The sequence below is a fragment of the Ascaphus truei genome, chromosome 13 (genome assembly GCF_040206685.1).
Source record: "Ascaphus truei isolate aAscTru1 chromosome 13, aAscTru1.hap1, whole genome shotgun sequence".
Taxonomy (NCBI): Eukaryota; Metazoa; Chordata; class Amphibia; order Anura; family Ascaphidae; genus Ascaphus; species Ascaphus truei.
The window spans coordinates 23,924,095-23,942,272 of NC_134495.1; the positions used below are offsets into that span (position 1 = coordinate 23,924,095).

At 42.2% G+C, this 18,178-nt stretch overlaps 1 protein-coding gene across 1 annotated transcript; it reads left to right on the forward strand.

The window, feature by feature from the left end:
- The first annotated feature begins 5,404 nt into the window (after positions 1–5,404).
- Positions 5,405–6,340, forward strand: LOC142464588 (olfactory receptor 6M1-like). Its single transcript, XM_075567960.1, has one exon. The coding sequence runs from the start codon at positions 5,405–5,407 to the stop codon at positions 6,338–6,340; it is 936 nt and encodes a 311-aa protein (XP_075424075.1).
- The last annotated feature ends 11,838 nt before the right edge of the window (positions 6,341–18,178 follow it).

The following is an 18,178-nucleotide window of genomic DNA, read 5'->3' on the forward strand; positions in this document are numbered from 1 at the left end:
AGATAGACAGACAGAGGAACCCCAGAGCTGACAGAAAAAGCAGCACACCCGGTGGACAGACAAGGAACAGAAAGGGAGAAGGAGAACTAGGAAGACTCTGACACCTATTCACAGCAAAATGACTACATTTAAGCATGTCTGTAAGAGTGTCACGGATGCTCACCACAAACCGGACTAGAACACGAGGCCAAGGTGGGGATATATGAAACCGCCGCCCTACAATCGCGAGGGCAGGTCCGGTAAGCAGAGTCGGTGTTGGTTAGCCGGGTCACGGTAGGAGAGTGTGGGATTGTAGAGGTAGTTGCCGTAGTCAGGATAGGAGAGATCAAGAATGGTCAGAGTCTGAAGCCGAGGTCGAGGAGAGATCCGGTAGACGCGCCGAGGTCCAAGGGTGCCAGAGGCCAGAAGTCTGGTTCAAGCCTGGGGTCTACAGTAGGTACAAAGGCAAAAACAGCAAAATAGCAAGCAGCTTGTAGCAAGCACACAGAACAAAGTCTATGCTCAGCAATCAGCATAGGGCTGCTTGAGTATATACTGTATAAGAGCCAATAGGAGGGGTCCCCAATGATGAGGTAAGAGATATGTGAAGCACTGATAGGAGGAGGCAGGGTGTAGGGCAGGTGTGAGACTACTCCGGAAATTATTGTGGTCAGGTGTTGGGCTGTGTGCGCGCCTGTGACAGCGGAGTAGGGCCGGAACTTCCGTGCGCTCCTCACCGCTGGCGCGGGAGCGCACGTGCCTCTGTTGTAAGTGGGTGCAGTGGCCGGTAAGGAGAGGGGCCGTGAGCCCCTTACAAAGAGACAAAAAGGTAACCAACTCATTCTCATTACACAAAGCATTACAAATACCTAAATAATTCTAAAACCATAATTCAATTGGTAAACAAAAAGAATATAACTGAAAACTTTAAATAAGTAAAAACAGATATGGCAAGAAACACCCAAAGATTTCTTCAATCTTCCTAATTATAAATCATATCAGCATTAAATGTGGACTTACAAGAACCACGGTAGCAGCACACATTGCGTTTCACAGCCATAAGGTGCTCCGCCACGGCCAACCCTGACAAAACCACTTTGGACGCGAAATGCATAGGGTGGTGTTATGGCTATTCATGTAAGTCCTCACCTATTGCTGGTATGATTTATAATTAAGATTGAAGAAATCTTGGGGTGTTTCTTGCCATATCTCTTTCAGTTTTTTTGTTTTTTTTAAGTTTTCATTTATATTCTCTTTACCAATTGATTTATGGTTTTAGAATTATTTAGATATTTTTACCCCTGCTTTTTAACTTGTTTATTCATGACCTTGAGGATGGCATAGAGAGAACAGTCTCCATCTTTGCTGATGACACTAAATTGTGTAAGGTACACTGGCGACACACTTTATCGCAGTGCGGCCAGATCCGCAAGCCGGGAGATTTCCCGGCTTGCTAGTGGCCGCCCCTCGGCGTGCCGCGCGTCATAGACGCGCGGTCACGCGTCTTCGGGAGCCTGCGCCCCCTGCACGCGCGTCCAGGGCTCCCCGAGGGAGCCCTGGTGTCCCGCGATCGCGGGACAGCGGCAGGGGGTTCCGGGGGACCCGGCGGACCCGGCAGCGGTAGGGAGAGCGCCCCGATCGGAGGGCGCTCTTCCGCTGCTTCGGCGCGCGGCCGTCACACTCGGGCGCGCGCCAGGCTACTGCTGCGGCACAGAACGGGCAAATGCTCGAATAAACTGTGCCGCAGCAGTAGTAGAATCAGAGCAGGATGTAATTTCTCTCTAGAAGAACTTGGTGAGACTGGAACCATGGGTAGTTAAATTGCAGATGATGTTTAATACAAATAAATATAAGGATATGCATTTGGGAAACAAGAATAAACAGGTAACTTACAAATTAAATGGGGATACATTAGTGTACTCCTTGATGGAGAATGATTTAGGAGTGCTTGTAGACAGCAGTGTTAGCAATAGTGCCCAAAGTCATGCAGTAGCTGCAAAGTCAAACAAGATCTTATCTTGCATTAAACGGGCAATGGATGGAAGTGAATAAACAAACATAATTATGCCCCTATATAAAGCATTAGTAAGACCACACCTTGATTATGGAGTACAATTGTGGGCACCACTCCTTAGATAAGACATTATGGAACTAGAGAGAGTGCAGAGACGAACTGGATAAAGGGAATAAAGGGAATGGAAAATCTGACTTATGAGGAGAGGCTAGCTAATTAGATTTATTTACATTAGAAAAGAGACATCTAAGAGGGGATGTGCTAACTATATACAAATATATTTTCTCCCAATGGAACTTAAAACTCTTCACAATTACAAAATTAAAAGAAGACATTTGAAACTATAAAATACATGTATTTGCTCTATGCTATACGTTTTTATCCCTTTTTTTACCCACCAGAACCTATTTAATGTGTGGTTGAAACTATAAAAGAAACCAAACACAAGATAAAATATAGGATGTACCGAATACAGAATGGAAAGATAAGTAGTAAATGCCGGAGAGGTTGTAGTTCATTACTCAAAGGCCTGGGTACACAGGTAAAGCTTGAGACAGTACGAGGCAGAATGTTCCGAAGAGTAGGAGTAGCATGGATAAAAGCTCCAAAGGAGGTTAGGGAGATTCGTGGAACTGTTAGCAGTGAGAAAGTGGGAGTAAATGGAACCAGGATCTCTCAGAGGGAGTTGTGAGTCAACAGGGACTGTGCTTCAAGGCAAACCTGGGGATATTCTAGGGGGATGGATAGGGGTTGCACCAGATGTACAGTATAAGAAGCCTTTTGATTTTAATGATAGTTTTTCCTCTAATACATACGGTGCAGTTTTTTTGTTACTTTTGCCTTGATGTACAAGTCACATGCTCTATGAACTGCAACACCAGTGCAAAAAGTGGTTGGTGCAAAAAAATAGCACCAGATATTTCAAAACGAATATCCCATTGAAAGCAATGATACATTCAGTGCTATTTTTTGCTCTGTGTTGCAGCCAGGAGACCTTGATAAATGCCCCTAAAAGTGTATTTTGACCAGATAAGTGAGTCTCGTCATACAGTATAGTAATTGTGTTCACCAAAACTTTCAACATGTCCCAAGAAACACAAATCATAAATCATATATCTCCCCCCGAGGACATCATGAATCCCCTAAGTATATGATCTATGGGATATAAAACAAGTTAAAATCCCATTGTCTTACAACGAAGGTAAAAGGAAGAGACAAATTCAAGGATGGAGGTACATTTGTGTATTGCTCAATTCTGCTACATCCAAGATTACATATTACCTACTGGACATTATTACACCTGGGTTTTGAGAAGACATTAACTCAGTAACTGGGAAAAAGGTGAGAGCTGCACAAAAACTTAGTTTTAAGCAAATGACAATCTACACATTGTTTGTTCTATTTTAAGGTCTCATTCCAATAACATGCTCTTGGACACTAAAAAACGAGGGCTTAAGGCTTATATAGGGTTTCCTTCACAATACCCCTTCTCCCCACTGCCCTTCCCATGGCAGATGGATGGTCCTACTGTACATGCTCTTCACATTTCTCACCATCCCTTTAATCCATTTATTGCCCTGTCCGTTTATTTACTATCCCCTCTACCATGACGTATCTATATCATCTGCCTGAGATTGTTATCTTGGTTTGTACATCTGGGTCAAACTCACAGAATATTTAGTAAATCAGTATTACCGACCTGAGGAAGAGAGTAGAACTCTGGAAAGCTTGTCTGATAATAACATCAATTGTTAGTCCAAATAAAAAAGGTATCACCTAATACTAAGGTACTTATTTACTCTGCACTATCCCAACTGGACTAGCAGAGCTATTGATGGTGACAAGAGGAGAACTTCCCTTACTTTATTGTTCCATCAATTAAGGTGCCATTCATGGAGGGGTTTAGACTTTGGGACCTTTGTACTGTGGCGCAAACAGCTTTTTTGGTGCAAAATTGGCAATCATAAACATAATTTTTAAGTGCGCGGGTGTGCACCAATTATGTACTAACCTGAAATTTCTCCATCTGCCTCATTAGCGTCAAAAAGGATTTTTTCTTTTTTTTGGGAGGGGGATGCAAAAGAAAAAGGTCCTGCATGGCGTACATATGGTAATCATATGTACTAACAAATAACGTTTCTCAGTATCCCCCCCCCCACACCAGAGAAAAAGTATGTCAAAATCGTACGAAAAGTCTGACTTGCTGTAACCCCTAAAAAGTTTGTTAATAGTTAGCGCAGAATTAAGTTGCTATGTATCAACCCAAATATTTATTTGATACAGCACAGATTTTCTATACAGTATATAGGTTATCAGAAAGTGTAATTTTTTCCCCAATATTGCTGTTATAAATATTACACTAATAATGTATATTTACTAATACTACTTAGTAATGAAAACGACACACATTTCTGCATTAATTTCAATCAGATATTCAACATGACGTGATGTGTCAAAAATCATTTCAAACAACACATATGTGCATCATGTATGAAGTCTTCGTACACATGACACATAACGCACATTTAATGAAGATTTGTATTACTTTTTAGCACTGAACTTTTGACGCGCAAAATGTAAAATATAATCTCAGTAATATAGGCACCTCTGATAGGGAAACCTCCTGCTCTGATCTTATCTTTGTTCTGATTTCCTTCAATAATTGTGAGTTTTATGTGACCCAACCCGGTGTATTTCACGATCTAAAAAATAACCTACTGCAGGGAACTCCAAGAATAACATGTCATGATAGAACCACAGGTTCCTTCAATTCTAGGATAGTTATTGTTTTTTATATGGGGGGGAGTACCTGTAGTTGGTGGTAGTGGATATTATTATAATAAATCTTCTAGGAACACAATGGTCTCTTCTATACACATTACCCTCTGTATGCTATGTGCAGTATGCTATGTATGGTATATACCCTATGTTCAGTATGAAACATAAATGGTCACAGTAATTGAGGTCCTACTAGCAGAAATAAAAATCATTACTTAACCAAGTAAGGGACCATATTTACCAAACTGGTCATTGGTACTCACTACTTAGCAGATAAAAATAAAAGAGGGAGAAGGAGGTACTGTAGTGTGATACATTTTAATGTCAAAACACATAGTTGATATGTTACAAGCTTTCAAACCTCTGAGGGCTCTTCATCAGGTAGGGTAAACATATTCAAAATGAGGACATTCTTCAAAAAGTTATTTTAGGATTTGAAGGAATGCTATAGGATAATATAAAAAGCTCTTCATTATTGATCTAAAGGGCTGATATTACTTCTGCCGGTAAATCCTTTTTACGTCATGCCACCAGCCGGAAATTTTACCTTAACGCCTGTTTCTAAACTAATGCTTTTTCCATTATATCAGTTCTACATCAGGCTCAACAAATATCTATTAAGCTGGGAAAGAGATGGTCTTAAATAATGTGACTGAATTTATTCTTCTGGGGCTCTCATCTGATCCCAGGTGGTTGCTGGGTTTCGCGCTGTTCATCGCCTACCTAGTGACACTAGCAGGAAACATGTTGGTCATCGTTCTCGTCATCGTGGATGTTCGACTTCAGACACCCATGTACTTCTTCCTTTGTAACCTCTCCCTCCTGGAAATATCCTTTACCTCAACTGTCGTCCCTAAAATGCTGCAGATCTCTCTCTCACAGAGCAGGACTATTTCATTTGTAGGTTGTTTTGTGCAGTCTTTTTTCTATTTCTTTTTGGGCACTACAGAGCTGATACTTCTCGCAGTGATGTCTTTTGACCGTTATTTAGCAATATGTCAACCATTGCACTATTGCACTGTTATGAGCCATAAGATTTGTCTTCAATTATGTTGGGGATGTTGGCTTGGGGCCCTCCATGTTCTGCTGTTGCTCTTAATTTTGATAATCACCACACTGCCTTTTTGTGGGCCCAATGTCATTGACCATTTCTTTTGCGACTCCACTCTTCTGATCAAACTCTCTTGCGCAGACATCAGTATGATTGAACTGGTGATCTTTGTAATCTCCACTGTTGTAATCTTGGGCTCCTTGGTTTTTACCACCATTTCTTATATCTACATTATCTCTACTGTGCTGAGAATTCCTTCAGGGACAAGACGTCTTCGGACATTCTCCACCTGTGCCTCCCATCTAACGGTGGTTTTGTTATACTATGGAAGCAATATTTTTATGTATGTCCGAGCCACTCAAAATTCTAACTTGACCACCAAGAAGGTTATGGCTGTGCTGACTGCAGTGGTGACCCCTGCCATGAGTCCTTTCATATATAGTCTACGCAACAAGAAGGTTACTGAGGCTATCAAGGTTCTGTTCTGCCAGAGCTCCAAAAACAACTTTGAACGTTGAATTGAAATTTCCCCACTGGCGTGCCTCATTAATCTACAAAAACTCTTTCTAAACCAATAGTAACTAACAAAGAAAAGGGTTTGAGGATGACCATCCCTGGAAACACAACTGCACAGATGCAAAGAAGTATAAATAATTGAGTTCCATTCCATGATAAATGACATAGGGCCTCATGCAGTAAGCGCCGATAAGGCTTTTATCGGCATTTTCCCGCCAAAATTGCATTTGAGTGTTTGAGTATTAGATGATTGTGACGACTAGTGAACAACTATTATAATAAATATGTAACAATGCTTGCAATGATTGGTGCGCAGATTAACAATCACTACATGTTATCCTATTGTGCAAATATTTACTATGCACTTAATTATCATAATGATGTTGCTAAGCACTGAAGTTAGATCTTATATTCATAAAATTTTAATTTCTACTAACATATGTATTGTCATGTGATATATGCTACCCACATTATCACTCAGCAAACACATTAATCTACTATATATTATATTCTCACGTGTGACTTGTCAAAGAATGTAAATGCTACATAACAACTAGTAGACATTGTATCTGAACGTACACAATAACAATAGGGAGGTGATAGAAACTTTTTAGTCGTGTGAATGTTATATTATCACCTAGGTTGTAGTGGTAACCTAACATGCATGAGCTAATGAATGAGGTACAGATCATTACACCATGAACATTTGTGTGTACATTTAATTCACACGAATAACTATAGTTTAGTGTTATTAGTAAATGTTCAACACATATATAGCTAAGTGACGCCGATGATAAAAACAACATTATTATGTAGGTTTATATTATTTCTGGTAGAAATACATGCATCACACAAAAACTAAAACACACACACTATGTTGCTGAAATGTGTGCGTATGTAAATGTCTACTTCATTTATGTTCATATGTTGACAGTAATTATAAAGGATCATGATCATTATGAATAACTAACGTGAATGAAATAAAAAATGTATTAACTACATTGTCATTATGTTGAATGATTTAGGAAAAGTTGAGAATCCAAAGAACTATACTTTGGAATGGTGTTAACATTTTGACAAATGTTAGATGTACGTCAAATCAACACACATCTTTCACTTATACATACACATGTGACAATGTAGTAATCAACATGAAGATGAAGTGAGAGAATAAATAATCACATACATTGCAATGTTAATGATGTTTACCACATTTGGGTAATTTCATACAAACATGCATTGAGTGTTAACATCGCTCATGTGCATGAATGGATGTTGTTACGTTGTCAAAATTACATGTTATGTAATGTACGTAATGATTTGAATACTTAAAGTTGTATGTCAATAATATTAGCATGAAATGACTATCTACATTACAAAAATAACCCAGATACATCTCACCTTGAACAAGAGCTAAGTGAATGTCATCTTCCATTAACATGCCAAGTGTGTAATAATGTTATACCATGAATCAACTGATGATTAATAGATATTCATGTTATAAAAAATTCAGTCAGTGAGCATTTATAAACATTCATGTGTACAAGGACATACTTGAATGTTATCAAGCATCTGTACATGATCATACATACACTATGCATGAAATAGTCTGCAGTAAACAACACCATTACACCAAAAAATGTAGTGAATGTGATTATTTATTTTTGTTTATCCTTTTGAGAGCGAGTCACAGGCCTGCATGTTAGCTGTTGTGTTTGCCTTTTCCCTCTGCCAAGTACTCTGGCCTTAACTGTACCACTTGTACTGGCCTGTGGCAGTTCAGTGGCACTGGGTGTGGGCTGTGGCACTTCAGTGGCACTAAGTGTGGGCTGTTGCACTTCAGGGGCACTAAGTGTGGGCTGTGGCAGTTCAGGGGCACTGGGTGTGGGCTGTGGCAGTTGAGGGGCACTAGGTGTGGGCTATTGTGAAACACTTGATAAACATTGCAAGAGTGATGGTGGAGCACTTTCTTGTTTTTGTGTTTTAATCTTCTTCCAAAAGCTGGTTATTAGTAATTGTTGTCCTAACTTTCTTTTGCGTGTCTCATTTGTAGGTGTCGGTTCTATATTTTGAACAGATGTAAGTGGTTGGATGTTGACAGAGACCTGCACAGAACTTGCACCTACGTACCGGTATCATCCAGAACTGGGGAATGAAGAACTGATGACTCTGGAGAAAAAGTAGCAGCATGTAAAGATCCATCCTCTGATGAGGTAAAGTGGAATTGTTCTCTTGCTGTACTCTGAAACTGATTTGCTTGGCTTACATTCAGAACTAGTGCTTGTAATGTCCTGTTTACATTTTGGATTTCTTTAGGAACTTGGATGATGACTTTTTTAATTTGTGACATTTCTGATATTGACCTTTCATGCATCCTTTCCTGCAGTGACATCATCCTTTCAAGCATTGACATAATTTATGAATGGCGACGATTTTCTTCACCCAAGATTCGTTCTTCAGAAGCTGTAATAGCTGAGTATGTGTCACAAGCAGGAGGACTTGAATGCTGTGTTAATCCAGGAGTGTCAACATCTTCATGGTCACTTGAGTGAATTTGTCCTTGAGCGGCAACATCTGGTTCTACAAATAAAGAAAGACATTATGAACTGCCATGGAACTTTCACTTTGTTTTCACTATAATGATAGTTGTTCTCATAGTGGAACACATAACATGTTTCCATAATTTTTTATTTGTGTCCAATTAAAAGATGATGCTTGAAGTAACAATGATGTTTCGGCTCAGTGTGAAAGAAAAATGAATGAAAGGTTGTTGTAACATCACAACTCCTAGCTGATACTTTAAAACACACACAATACATGTTGTCAGGAAACACTACATCTTCTGTGACAATAACTGATGTGAAGTTCATTACATGTGAAAGGCATTTATTTTGCATGGCAAATGAAATTATTCAAATGTACACATTATATGGGCTGCACCTCATACACTCACATTCCATTCTTGATGATGACCTTGATGAGATAGGTGATGAGACATGTTCAGTGTCAGGTGACACAGGAGCTGCAGGAGCAACTATATAGAAGAATAACATCAGAATTTAATTGCCATTTGTACATAATTAACATGAAGTATCTGTAGTGGGAGTAGTTATGGCTAAATATCAGCATCACATAACGAAATCACAATGATATGGTTAGGGCAATCTGTATATTATCCATCTTAACATAAATGTACATGTGAACCTAATCGGCACATTTATTTTAAACACCATACAACATACAATGTTCATGCAGGAATGCGTTGTAAAATTAAGTGTTCTGTTGTACATACACTGCATATGTTGTGTAGTAATCTAACTAGAATAATGTAAATCACTACCATGAAAGCAAAGTTGACTCTGCTTATAATTCAGCACCTAATTGTGGAAATGTGTATGAATGTGTTTAGAGATCTGTCCGAACATTTAAGAGAAGCAGGTGTAGCGCTCAATGTGGCTGACACTCAGCAACACATGCAGTGTCACTCACAGATCGTACTGGTTTTAATATATAGTGGAGTGGTGGGTGAAAGTATTCAGATAATTACCATTTCAAATTAATGTGATGAACTTCTGTTCACCTTGTCAGCTTCTAACAACTGTAGTCCCTCCCCCAAGACGTGACACCACCCTGACCTTTTATTTGCTTCTACCACATGTAAGCCGTCCCACAAGACTTGACCCTACCATGACCCTGTGATCTGGCTCTGTGCCCGACACCACCCCCTCTGTTCACCTCTATGCTGTGATTACATATTAATTGCAGCTGGTTTCACACACTGGTACATGAGCGAAATAAAAATATGAAGTGAGCTACATATGAATACAATTAAATACCATATGGTACATGTTCCTATTTATGCTCACATTATACTACATTAAGCGTAAAAAGAGCTTTAATAAAACATAACGAAATTTGTTTGTGCAAATTATTTATGTTCGCCTTTGAATGCTCAATATTCCATGCAAGACTTGATTAGGCAGTAATGGCCTGTTTATAGGTGTAACATAGATTATCACTAATATATATATATATATATATTAGATGTATATATGTATATATGTATCGACACATACATGAAATAGTGAATTATGCATTTGTGAGCACAGACACAGTATAACGAAGTTATACATTACTGTGACAAAGAATGAGTGCGGGTGTGCATTGTGGTTATGCATGTTAACCCATTGTTTGTAAAAAGATTCACACATACATTCAGCTTTCAACTATAGGGCAAAGATGTTGAATGCTTTGTAAAGTAGAAGGTTGCAGTGTGTGTTATTTGGAAGATCATTACACATAATCCCTTCATGCAGGTCAAGTTGTGTATGTTTACTCATAATGATGTCATCCACGATAGCTGAGCCAATACATGTTTCCAAACACACATAGATATATATATATATATATATAATATTTTTTTGTTTTTTTAGGATAACTATATATAAATATATATATAGATAGATACACTGGCGACACACTTTATTCGAGCTCGGCTAGTCCCACGAATTCGGGTATACCCGGGTGTATTGAGGTTTGTGACTGTTTTCTGCCCGAGTGCATTGGGTTATTTTCCAGGCAGGGATTGAAGCATTTTATTCCCGCTGGCTGCAATACTGCACAGTATATATATACTGCATTACAATTCATGAATTTATGCCATCTGGTAGACACGCGAAGCATTGCAGCCTATTAAATCCTGATCATTATCATTTAACAGATCAGCCGCCCGTCAGCCAGGCATGAACCCAGGCTGGGAAGGCAAATGCAACGGGGCTTGTCAGAGGTGAGGAGCGGCGCATTCCAGGTATCTGCCAGGTACATACTGGGTATTTGCTCGAATAAAGTGTGTCGGTGCAGTAGATAAATAGATATATATAGAGAGAGAGAGACATATATACAGATATATGTGTAGATATGCTTATATTGGGAAGAAACTATAAGTTTCAGTGGTAATATAGATAAGAACTGTAACATACGACACGCGTAGTACAGTAACATTTGTCACTTGGTGGAAATTGAGCCGGATAAATTCCGATATCTCTGTCCCCTGGCAAACCCTCCACGACGACAGGAAGAAATTTTTCCCGCATCTGCTCCTCCAATGGAGTTAACATTAGAGCTTGTGCTGGTGGCCCACCTCCAGTGGCAGAAGCATGCATCCGTTGTGCTTGGATTTTTTTTCTTTAAGTTTGCCCTGATATCATCGAATCTCTTCCGACAATTCGCCCGGTCACTGACATGATTCCCACACGCAGACACAGCCAATGTTATTTGATCCCACATTTCTTTTCTGGAGGCTGAACTTGTCCGCCCTTGAAATACATACAAAATATATGACGGTAAATATTATTAGAAAAACGAGCAGTTTTCAAAAGTGCTACCTGTTCCAAGAGATACCAAACATGCTGGTTTAGGTTGAATATGTGTACCACATGACCATTTACGTGTAAACATACAAATCTAAGGAAGCTTGCATGAATATTGTATGACCTTTGGCAAACTTTTTAGACTGATTGTTATGGTCGTTATAAAGCATGAAGGATTATGTGTGTAACAATTAACTTTAATTGATAGATATTAGAGAATAATAGTTTGATATTAAGACATCTCACATGAGATAGGATAACATGTCTTTAAACAATCAATGCAAAGATAGACTTACCTAGTAAATGCCCATACAAAGAGTCATAGTGCTCCAAAATCCCTGTGACAAGAACTCTGTTTTCCTCTTCATTGAAACGAGGATTACGTGGCCGCTCCACACGTTTCCTCCGACCACGTGCAGCCACAGATCTTGGCTGCTGCTGACTGGACTCTCCTTCTTCCAATGGAAGAGACTCCAAAAGCGGCCCACCACCAACCACCAACCACCCCACCACCAGACACCCCAGCAGCACCAGCAACAGATACCCCAGCAGCACCAGCAACAGACACCCCAGCAGCACCAGCAACAGAGCCACCACCAGCACTCGCACTCACAGCAACACCACTCGCACTCGCACCAACAGCACTCCCCTGAATCCTACGTTCACTCAGACGCGTACTCACACGACTACCAGTACCACTCACACCAGCATCACTCTTCCCACGCCTTTCGGCCATACCTATAGCACTCACAAAGAACAGAAAAGAAATTTAAACACAATCGCACTGAACACTTACAAACTGAACACAACACAAAGATGTTAACAAAACAACACAAGACAAACCTCTCACAATACACAACAACTCTCTCAGTCAATATGAAATATGCAAATCGCCCAGCTCTGTGTGTGTCTCTCTCTCTCCCAACAACACAGAGAATGAATAAAAATACACGCTGCCGTTAAATGGTCCGCTCAATCAAAAACATGCTTGCTTCGGCAGATTCAGCAAGAAGTTTCATTGGTGAACCTAACACCACCCCGCTATGCACGCCGATACACCTGTGTGTGATCGGCAAATCATCGGCAGAGTGGGAACAAATGTTTTCAGGCTTGATTCGGAAGGGATTCGGCACTTATTGCATACGGCGAAGGAAAATCGGCACAATCATACCGATAAGGAACACTTGGCGAGAGGACTTTTTCGGCGCTTACTGCATAGAGCCCATAGTGACAAAAGGAACCCACTGTAATTACCAACTTGCATTGCTCCTTCATTTAAAGGGTAACATAATGGTGCAGAAAACAAGAAAGACATGTTTCATTGAGTTTCCGATTCCATATAATTCGTGCTTTTTAAAAACACACGATAAAGATGTAGCTCCAGGTTTACAGTTGCTCCCTAGGAGGGTCAGCAGGGAAAAGGGAAATGGAAAAAGGTATTTACCGAAAATATAGAATGATGTGAAGTATCCCATGCAGCTGCATACTTCCAGTTATTTCTGTTTAATCAGAGCCCAGTATGGCCAAAAAATGGATATTACCAGTGTTTTGGCTTAGAAACTCTTGATAAAGGGCTTTCTAGCCCAAAACATTGAGTTTTCCCACTTTATGTATCATGCTCTTGTGTACAGCTTGTATGTTTTAAATGATATTCCTGCCTTAAAGCAGCAATCCATGCTGGGTGCCATTTTTTGCATGTATTTTCTTTAACTTGGTTTAAGTTACCTCTTCTTGCCATTGCTACGTAGGGCAGATACTGTAAGACTAGATACTGTAGAACTAGTCTGTCAGGTTTCCTGTCTGCTGAAAAACCTCATTACCCCACTTGATCCTTGACTTTCTTTTACATTTAAGGATTGCCCTCTGTCTATCCCAATCATTTTTTAAATTTCCTTATCATAGTAGCCTCTACCACCTCTGCTGGAAGGCTATTCCATGAATTCACCACCCTCTCGGTGAAGTACGTCCTCACATTTCCCCTCGGCCTCCCACCCTCCCGCTTCAGAGCACGACCTCTTGTTCTAGCTCTTCTCCTTCTTTGAAATGTGCTTCCCTCCTGCACTTTATGTATTTGGAAGTTTCTATCACACACCCCCCTTCTCTGATCTAAGCTGCACATATTAAGAACCTTCAGTCTCCCCGGATACGTTTTAGGGTGTAGGCCATGCAGCACTTTTAGCCCACGACTGCACACTATACTCTAGGTGAGGATTTACTAATGATCTAATAGGCAGCATCATTACCTCTATCTGCTGCTAATACATCTCCCTATACAACCTTACATCCTGCTGGCTTTCCTTATTGGTGTTACATTGCTTAGTTACATTGAGCGCTAGGCCACGCCCCTTGGCGGTTCAGCCAATGAGGGCGAACTTGCCGGGTGACAACACGGCCGCGCCTCCGTCACTCCCCCTGCAGCTCTCCGGTAAATATTATATTCAAGTGTTTTGGCTGTACGGTGGATTATGGCTTAGCACTGCTTAGTAAATATTGCCCATGTGCTCATCAGCATGTTTCAATCTGCAGTTTATTTACTATATAATGTCAGAAAGACTGCAACAGATTTGGGGCAACTATGTGAAAGAAGTGGGTACATCCATGTTTGTTTTACTATATTCTGTATAGTGGTGAATTGTATGAACTTTAAAAAAAAAAAAAAAACCTTTTGCATCTGTTTCAGCATTAGCACTTGTGCCTACTGCAATTATATATCCCTCTACCTACACCGATAGCAAGGCTGTGCCATATATCCCCAACTCCAATGATAGAATGTATAATAATGTTTGACGGTGAGGGGGTAAGCAGGCTCACAAATAAAGGTCAAGCCCACTTGGTTGCCCCTGAGTCACGTTGTGGGGTCCTAGAGTGTCAGCTCTTGGACTTGGCTGTCGTGTATGTACTACAGTGCATTGTATGAAAATATGCGACAATAAAGACTTTTTATGTTTTTGCCTTTCCAGGAGTGCCAGCAAGCAGTGATTGTTAGGGTATGAGTTTCGGGATGGGTTTGGCAGAGAAAGTCTTCACAGAATGTGGCTATGTAGCGGGGTCCCCAAGTTACGGGATACCCCAAAAATGTAGCCGGGAAACAGGTCAGATTCTTGGATACATTGAAGCACAATGCTCCGGTCAAAATCCTACCCTGAAAACGTTCTTGCAGCTCCCCGCCAGGAGTCCCTGCTTCAGCACAGACCAGAAAGGTAAAAGGGGCATAGGGGATCAAAGTATCCCCAGAACGGTACAGGGGTCCCTAGCATAAGGGGGCATGCCCAGTTCATCCTGAACTGAGGGGTTCAGGGGGTGCTCCAGCTATATGATAAAGCTGCATTATTTTGTGTAAACGTGTAAAGTCTGGTTTTTGCAGTGTGGCAGGGATATGGCTAGTGAGAATAGATAGTATACATTCTTATTATACCCGACACCAAAGAAGGACTTAGATATTTTTTTTAGCAAAGACACAGTGTAAAGTGTATTTTATTAAACAGGTTTATTTAATAGGTATGTATGCTTGATGCACTGTAAATGAACTGTGGGATATCCAGGTCTGTGGTTCCGAGAGACCAGATGGTCACCATGGCTTGGTGCCACTGTGTCTGCTCAGGTCCCGGACTTGAAAGCCTCAGAGATGCCAAGATGTTAGGACAGGCGGAGTACCGGAGTTACACTCAAGTACCTACGTCCTGACATGCATAGGGGCTATCCGGCAGCCATTTGCCCAGCCCCAGACTCTGAGGAAATAAGAACACTCCAAAGCACAAAACTCCGATCTTCATCAGGGGTCCTTTACCACTTGAGTGTAACGCTTGCGAGCACCACGAACAAGGCGGGAGCACGGTGCTGAGGTGGGAAAGTACAAGACTGCGCACCCACAGCAGCGGGAGCACGCCTGGATGGTATATAGTCAGCGTAGCCGGGTCTGGGTTAGAGAGAGTGGGTTAGTGTGAGTACTTACCTGAGTCCGGGGGTGGAGCCAGTGGGATGGTTAGTGTCTGTTGTGCCGTGGTCTAGGGCTGGAGCCAGGAGAGTGGTCGATTGTCTGAAATCCGAGGTCTGGGATGGAGAGGTGCAGGAAGTCAGGTACAAGACAGGGTCTTTATCCAGAGGTGGTCCAATAGTCAAGCCGGGATCTTTATCCAGAGGGGGTCCTATAATTAAGCCAGGTCGGTACACAGGAAAGCAACAGAGAACACAGCAAGGCACAAGCAAAGCAAGGCAAAACAAATGCAGGAACACAAGGTCACAAGAGTTATGTTCAGCAAAGCAGGAGGGGAAGTGGAAGTCCTTTATAGCAAGCAGGAACCAATGAGGCTGGGGGTGTAACGGTGGTGCTGCCTCCACGGAGGTCAGGATAGGCTGCAGGAGACAAGGGGCACTTAGGACAATTGCCACGCAGCTGGGGGGCGGCGCAAGACATCACGTGTACGTGCCGTGCGCCTGAGAAGCGCGGTGCATCCGGGGGGCGGAGCCAGGCTCCGTGGCACGGCTAGAAGAACTGCGCATGCGCGCCCTCTGTAAACAGAGCGAGGATGCACGCCCGATCAGCAACCAGCGCAGAGGTCTGCGAAGAAGCAGGTAAGGAGTGAACACACCATATAGGACGTGTTCCCTGATTCCTTACAGTACCCCCCCACCCCCCTTGATGAGCGGCCTCAGGACAACTCCCAAAAGGCTTCTGCGGGAACCTGGCAAACAACCGTTTCAACAAAGCGGAAACCTGATGGTGGGGTATCCAGGACCTCTCCTCTGGACCGAATCCTTTCCAATGCACAAGAAATTGAAGTGATCCTCTGGACCATCTCGAGTCAATTATACTGTAGATTGGACCTCAAACTCTTCTTGGCCTTGTACCATCACCCTTCTTATACCCGGTGGGACACACGCAGACATTTGTAATACATTTACAGTGTTACAGCCATTACTTGGTCGCAGAGCCGGTACTCTATAATTCCCCAATATGACTGAGGGGCACCCAGCTGGGCATAATACCTTTATTTACTGGCCAGGGTACCCCCTCACCGTCACATACACCATATCATCAAACCCTTTCATACAGAACGTGGGTCCATGTAAGCACATTTGGATAGATTTGCATCGCCCAAACCGGCTTTTTTTTTTGCACACATCTCTTTATTTATAGAACGTTTTATCAGTATAATATATAGGGCCTGATCCACAAACTGCTGTTACACTGTTACACTTTAGAAAGCCTTTACATGAACGAGAGCGGACATGCTATGCAGTAGTTTATCATCCATTTGTGGTGCAATTACATTTAGAGTCACCTCTCATTTTCAAGCATCTCATGGGCACCAAGTTATGTGAAGTACTTGAAAAGTGATGATTTCTAACATGTTTGCAATGGCTAACATCAGGAGTCTGGAAAGCATTTAGACAGGAAGATGATTTGATGGAGACAGGTAAATAGCGACTTGAAGCAGGCTGCTGATGGTAAGTCTTAGGCTGAGCTCAGACAGCAGCTATGCGGCGGGCGCACGCTAACGTGCGAGCGCACGTCCGTCGCAAATTTGGGTTGTGCGGTGGGAGTTTTCAAACAGAAAACTCCACCTGCGGCAAAGTGCAGCGTTGTCGCTGCGACATTTTGCCACCACAACCCAAATTGAACTTTTGGGCTACAGTCGCGTGACGCGAGCTGGTTCAGCTAATCAAGGCGAACCAGCTCCGTGACGCGATCGTTACACGCCCCCAAACGCCGCGATCTGGCTCCTGCTGTTTGAGCACAGATCGCTGTGCTGCAGGAGCACGCAGCGGGGGCGCGAACGCTAGCAAGCTGCTGTAGCAGCCTGTCTGAGCGAGCCCTTAGGCTACGGCCCCGCTGCCTGCGCTGCACGCGCGTCTGCCAGGCTGGCGCGCGTGCAGCTGAGTTCCCCCATCTGCAGTGAGCTGCAGGGGAAAAGACGGGGAGGGGGGACGTGGCCATGATGTCACCCGGCAGGTCCGTCACTAGTACTGAGCACAATTCTCGTGTCTCCAGGAAAAACTGGCTGCGCAGTGCGGCAGCCACTCCTCGCAGTGGGCCTGGCCCCATTGAGGGGAGGCTCTTGTCCCCGCAGAGACCGCCATAGCGGGCACAGCAGCAGGCAGCAGACCTGGCCTAAGAGATTAGTGCTGGGTACAGTGGGTGGTTAGATACCCTTCACAAGATGATTAATTAGGTTTTAATTGAACTCTTTGAGATACGGAGACTCCAAGTGTCGCTTAAACTAGTGTTCTTGTGATTAGTGAGCAGTTTCTGTATATGGTCCTTAAATAGGTAAAGGATCTTTTTAAACTGATTGATCCCTTACTGCAATGTGGAAGGCATAAAATATAGTGTTTTCTAATCTTACGAGAGCACACATGTAAACATGTCACATACTGTACATTAATACAGAGCAGGCCTTATCCATTTCGGCACCACGTGTGAAAACATTTCCCCCACCCTCTTTTTTCTAAACACTAAAACCCATGTGT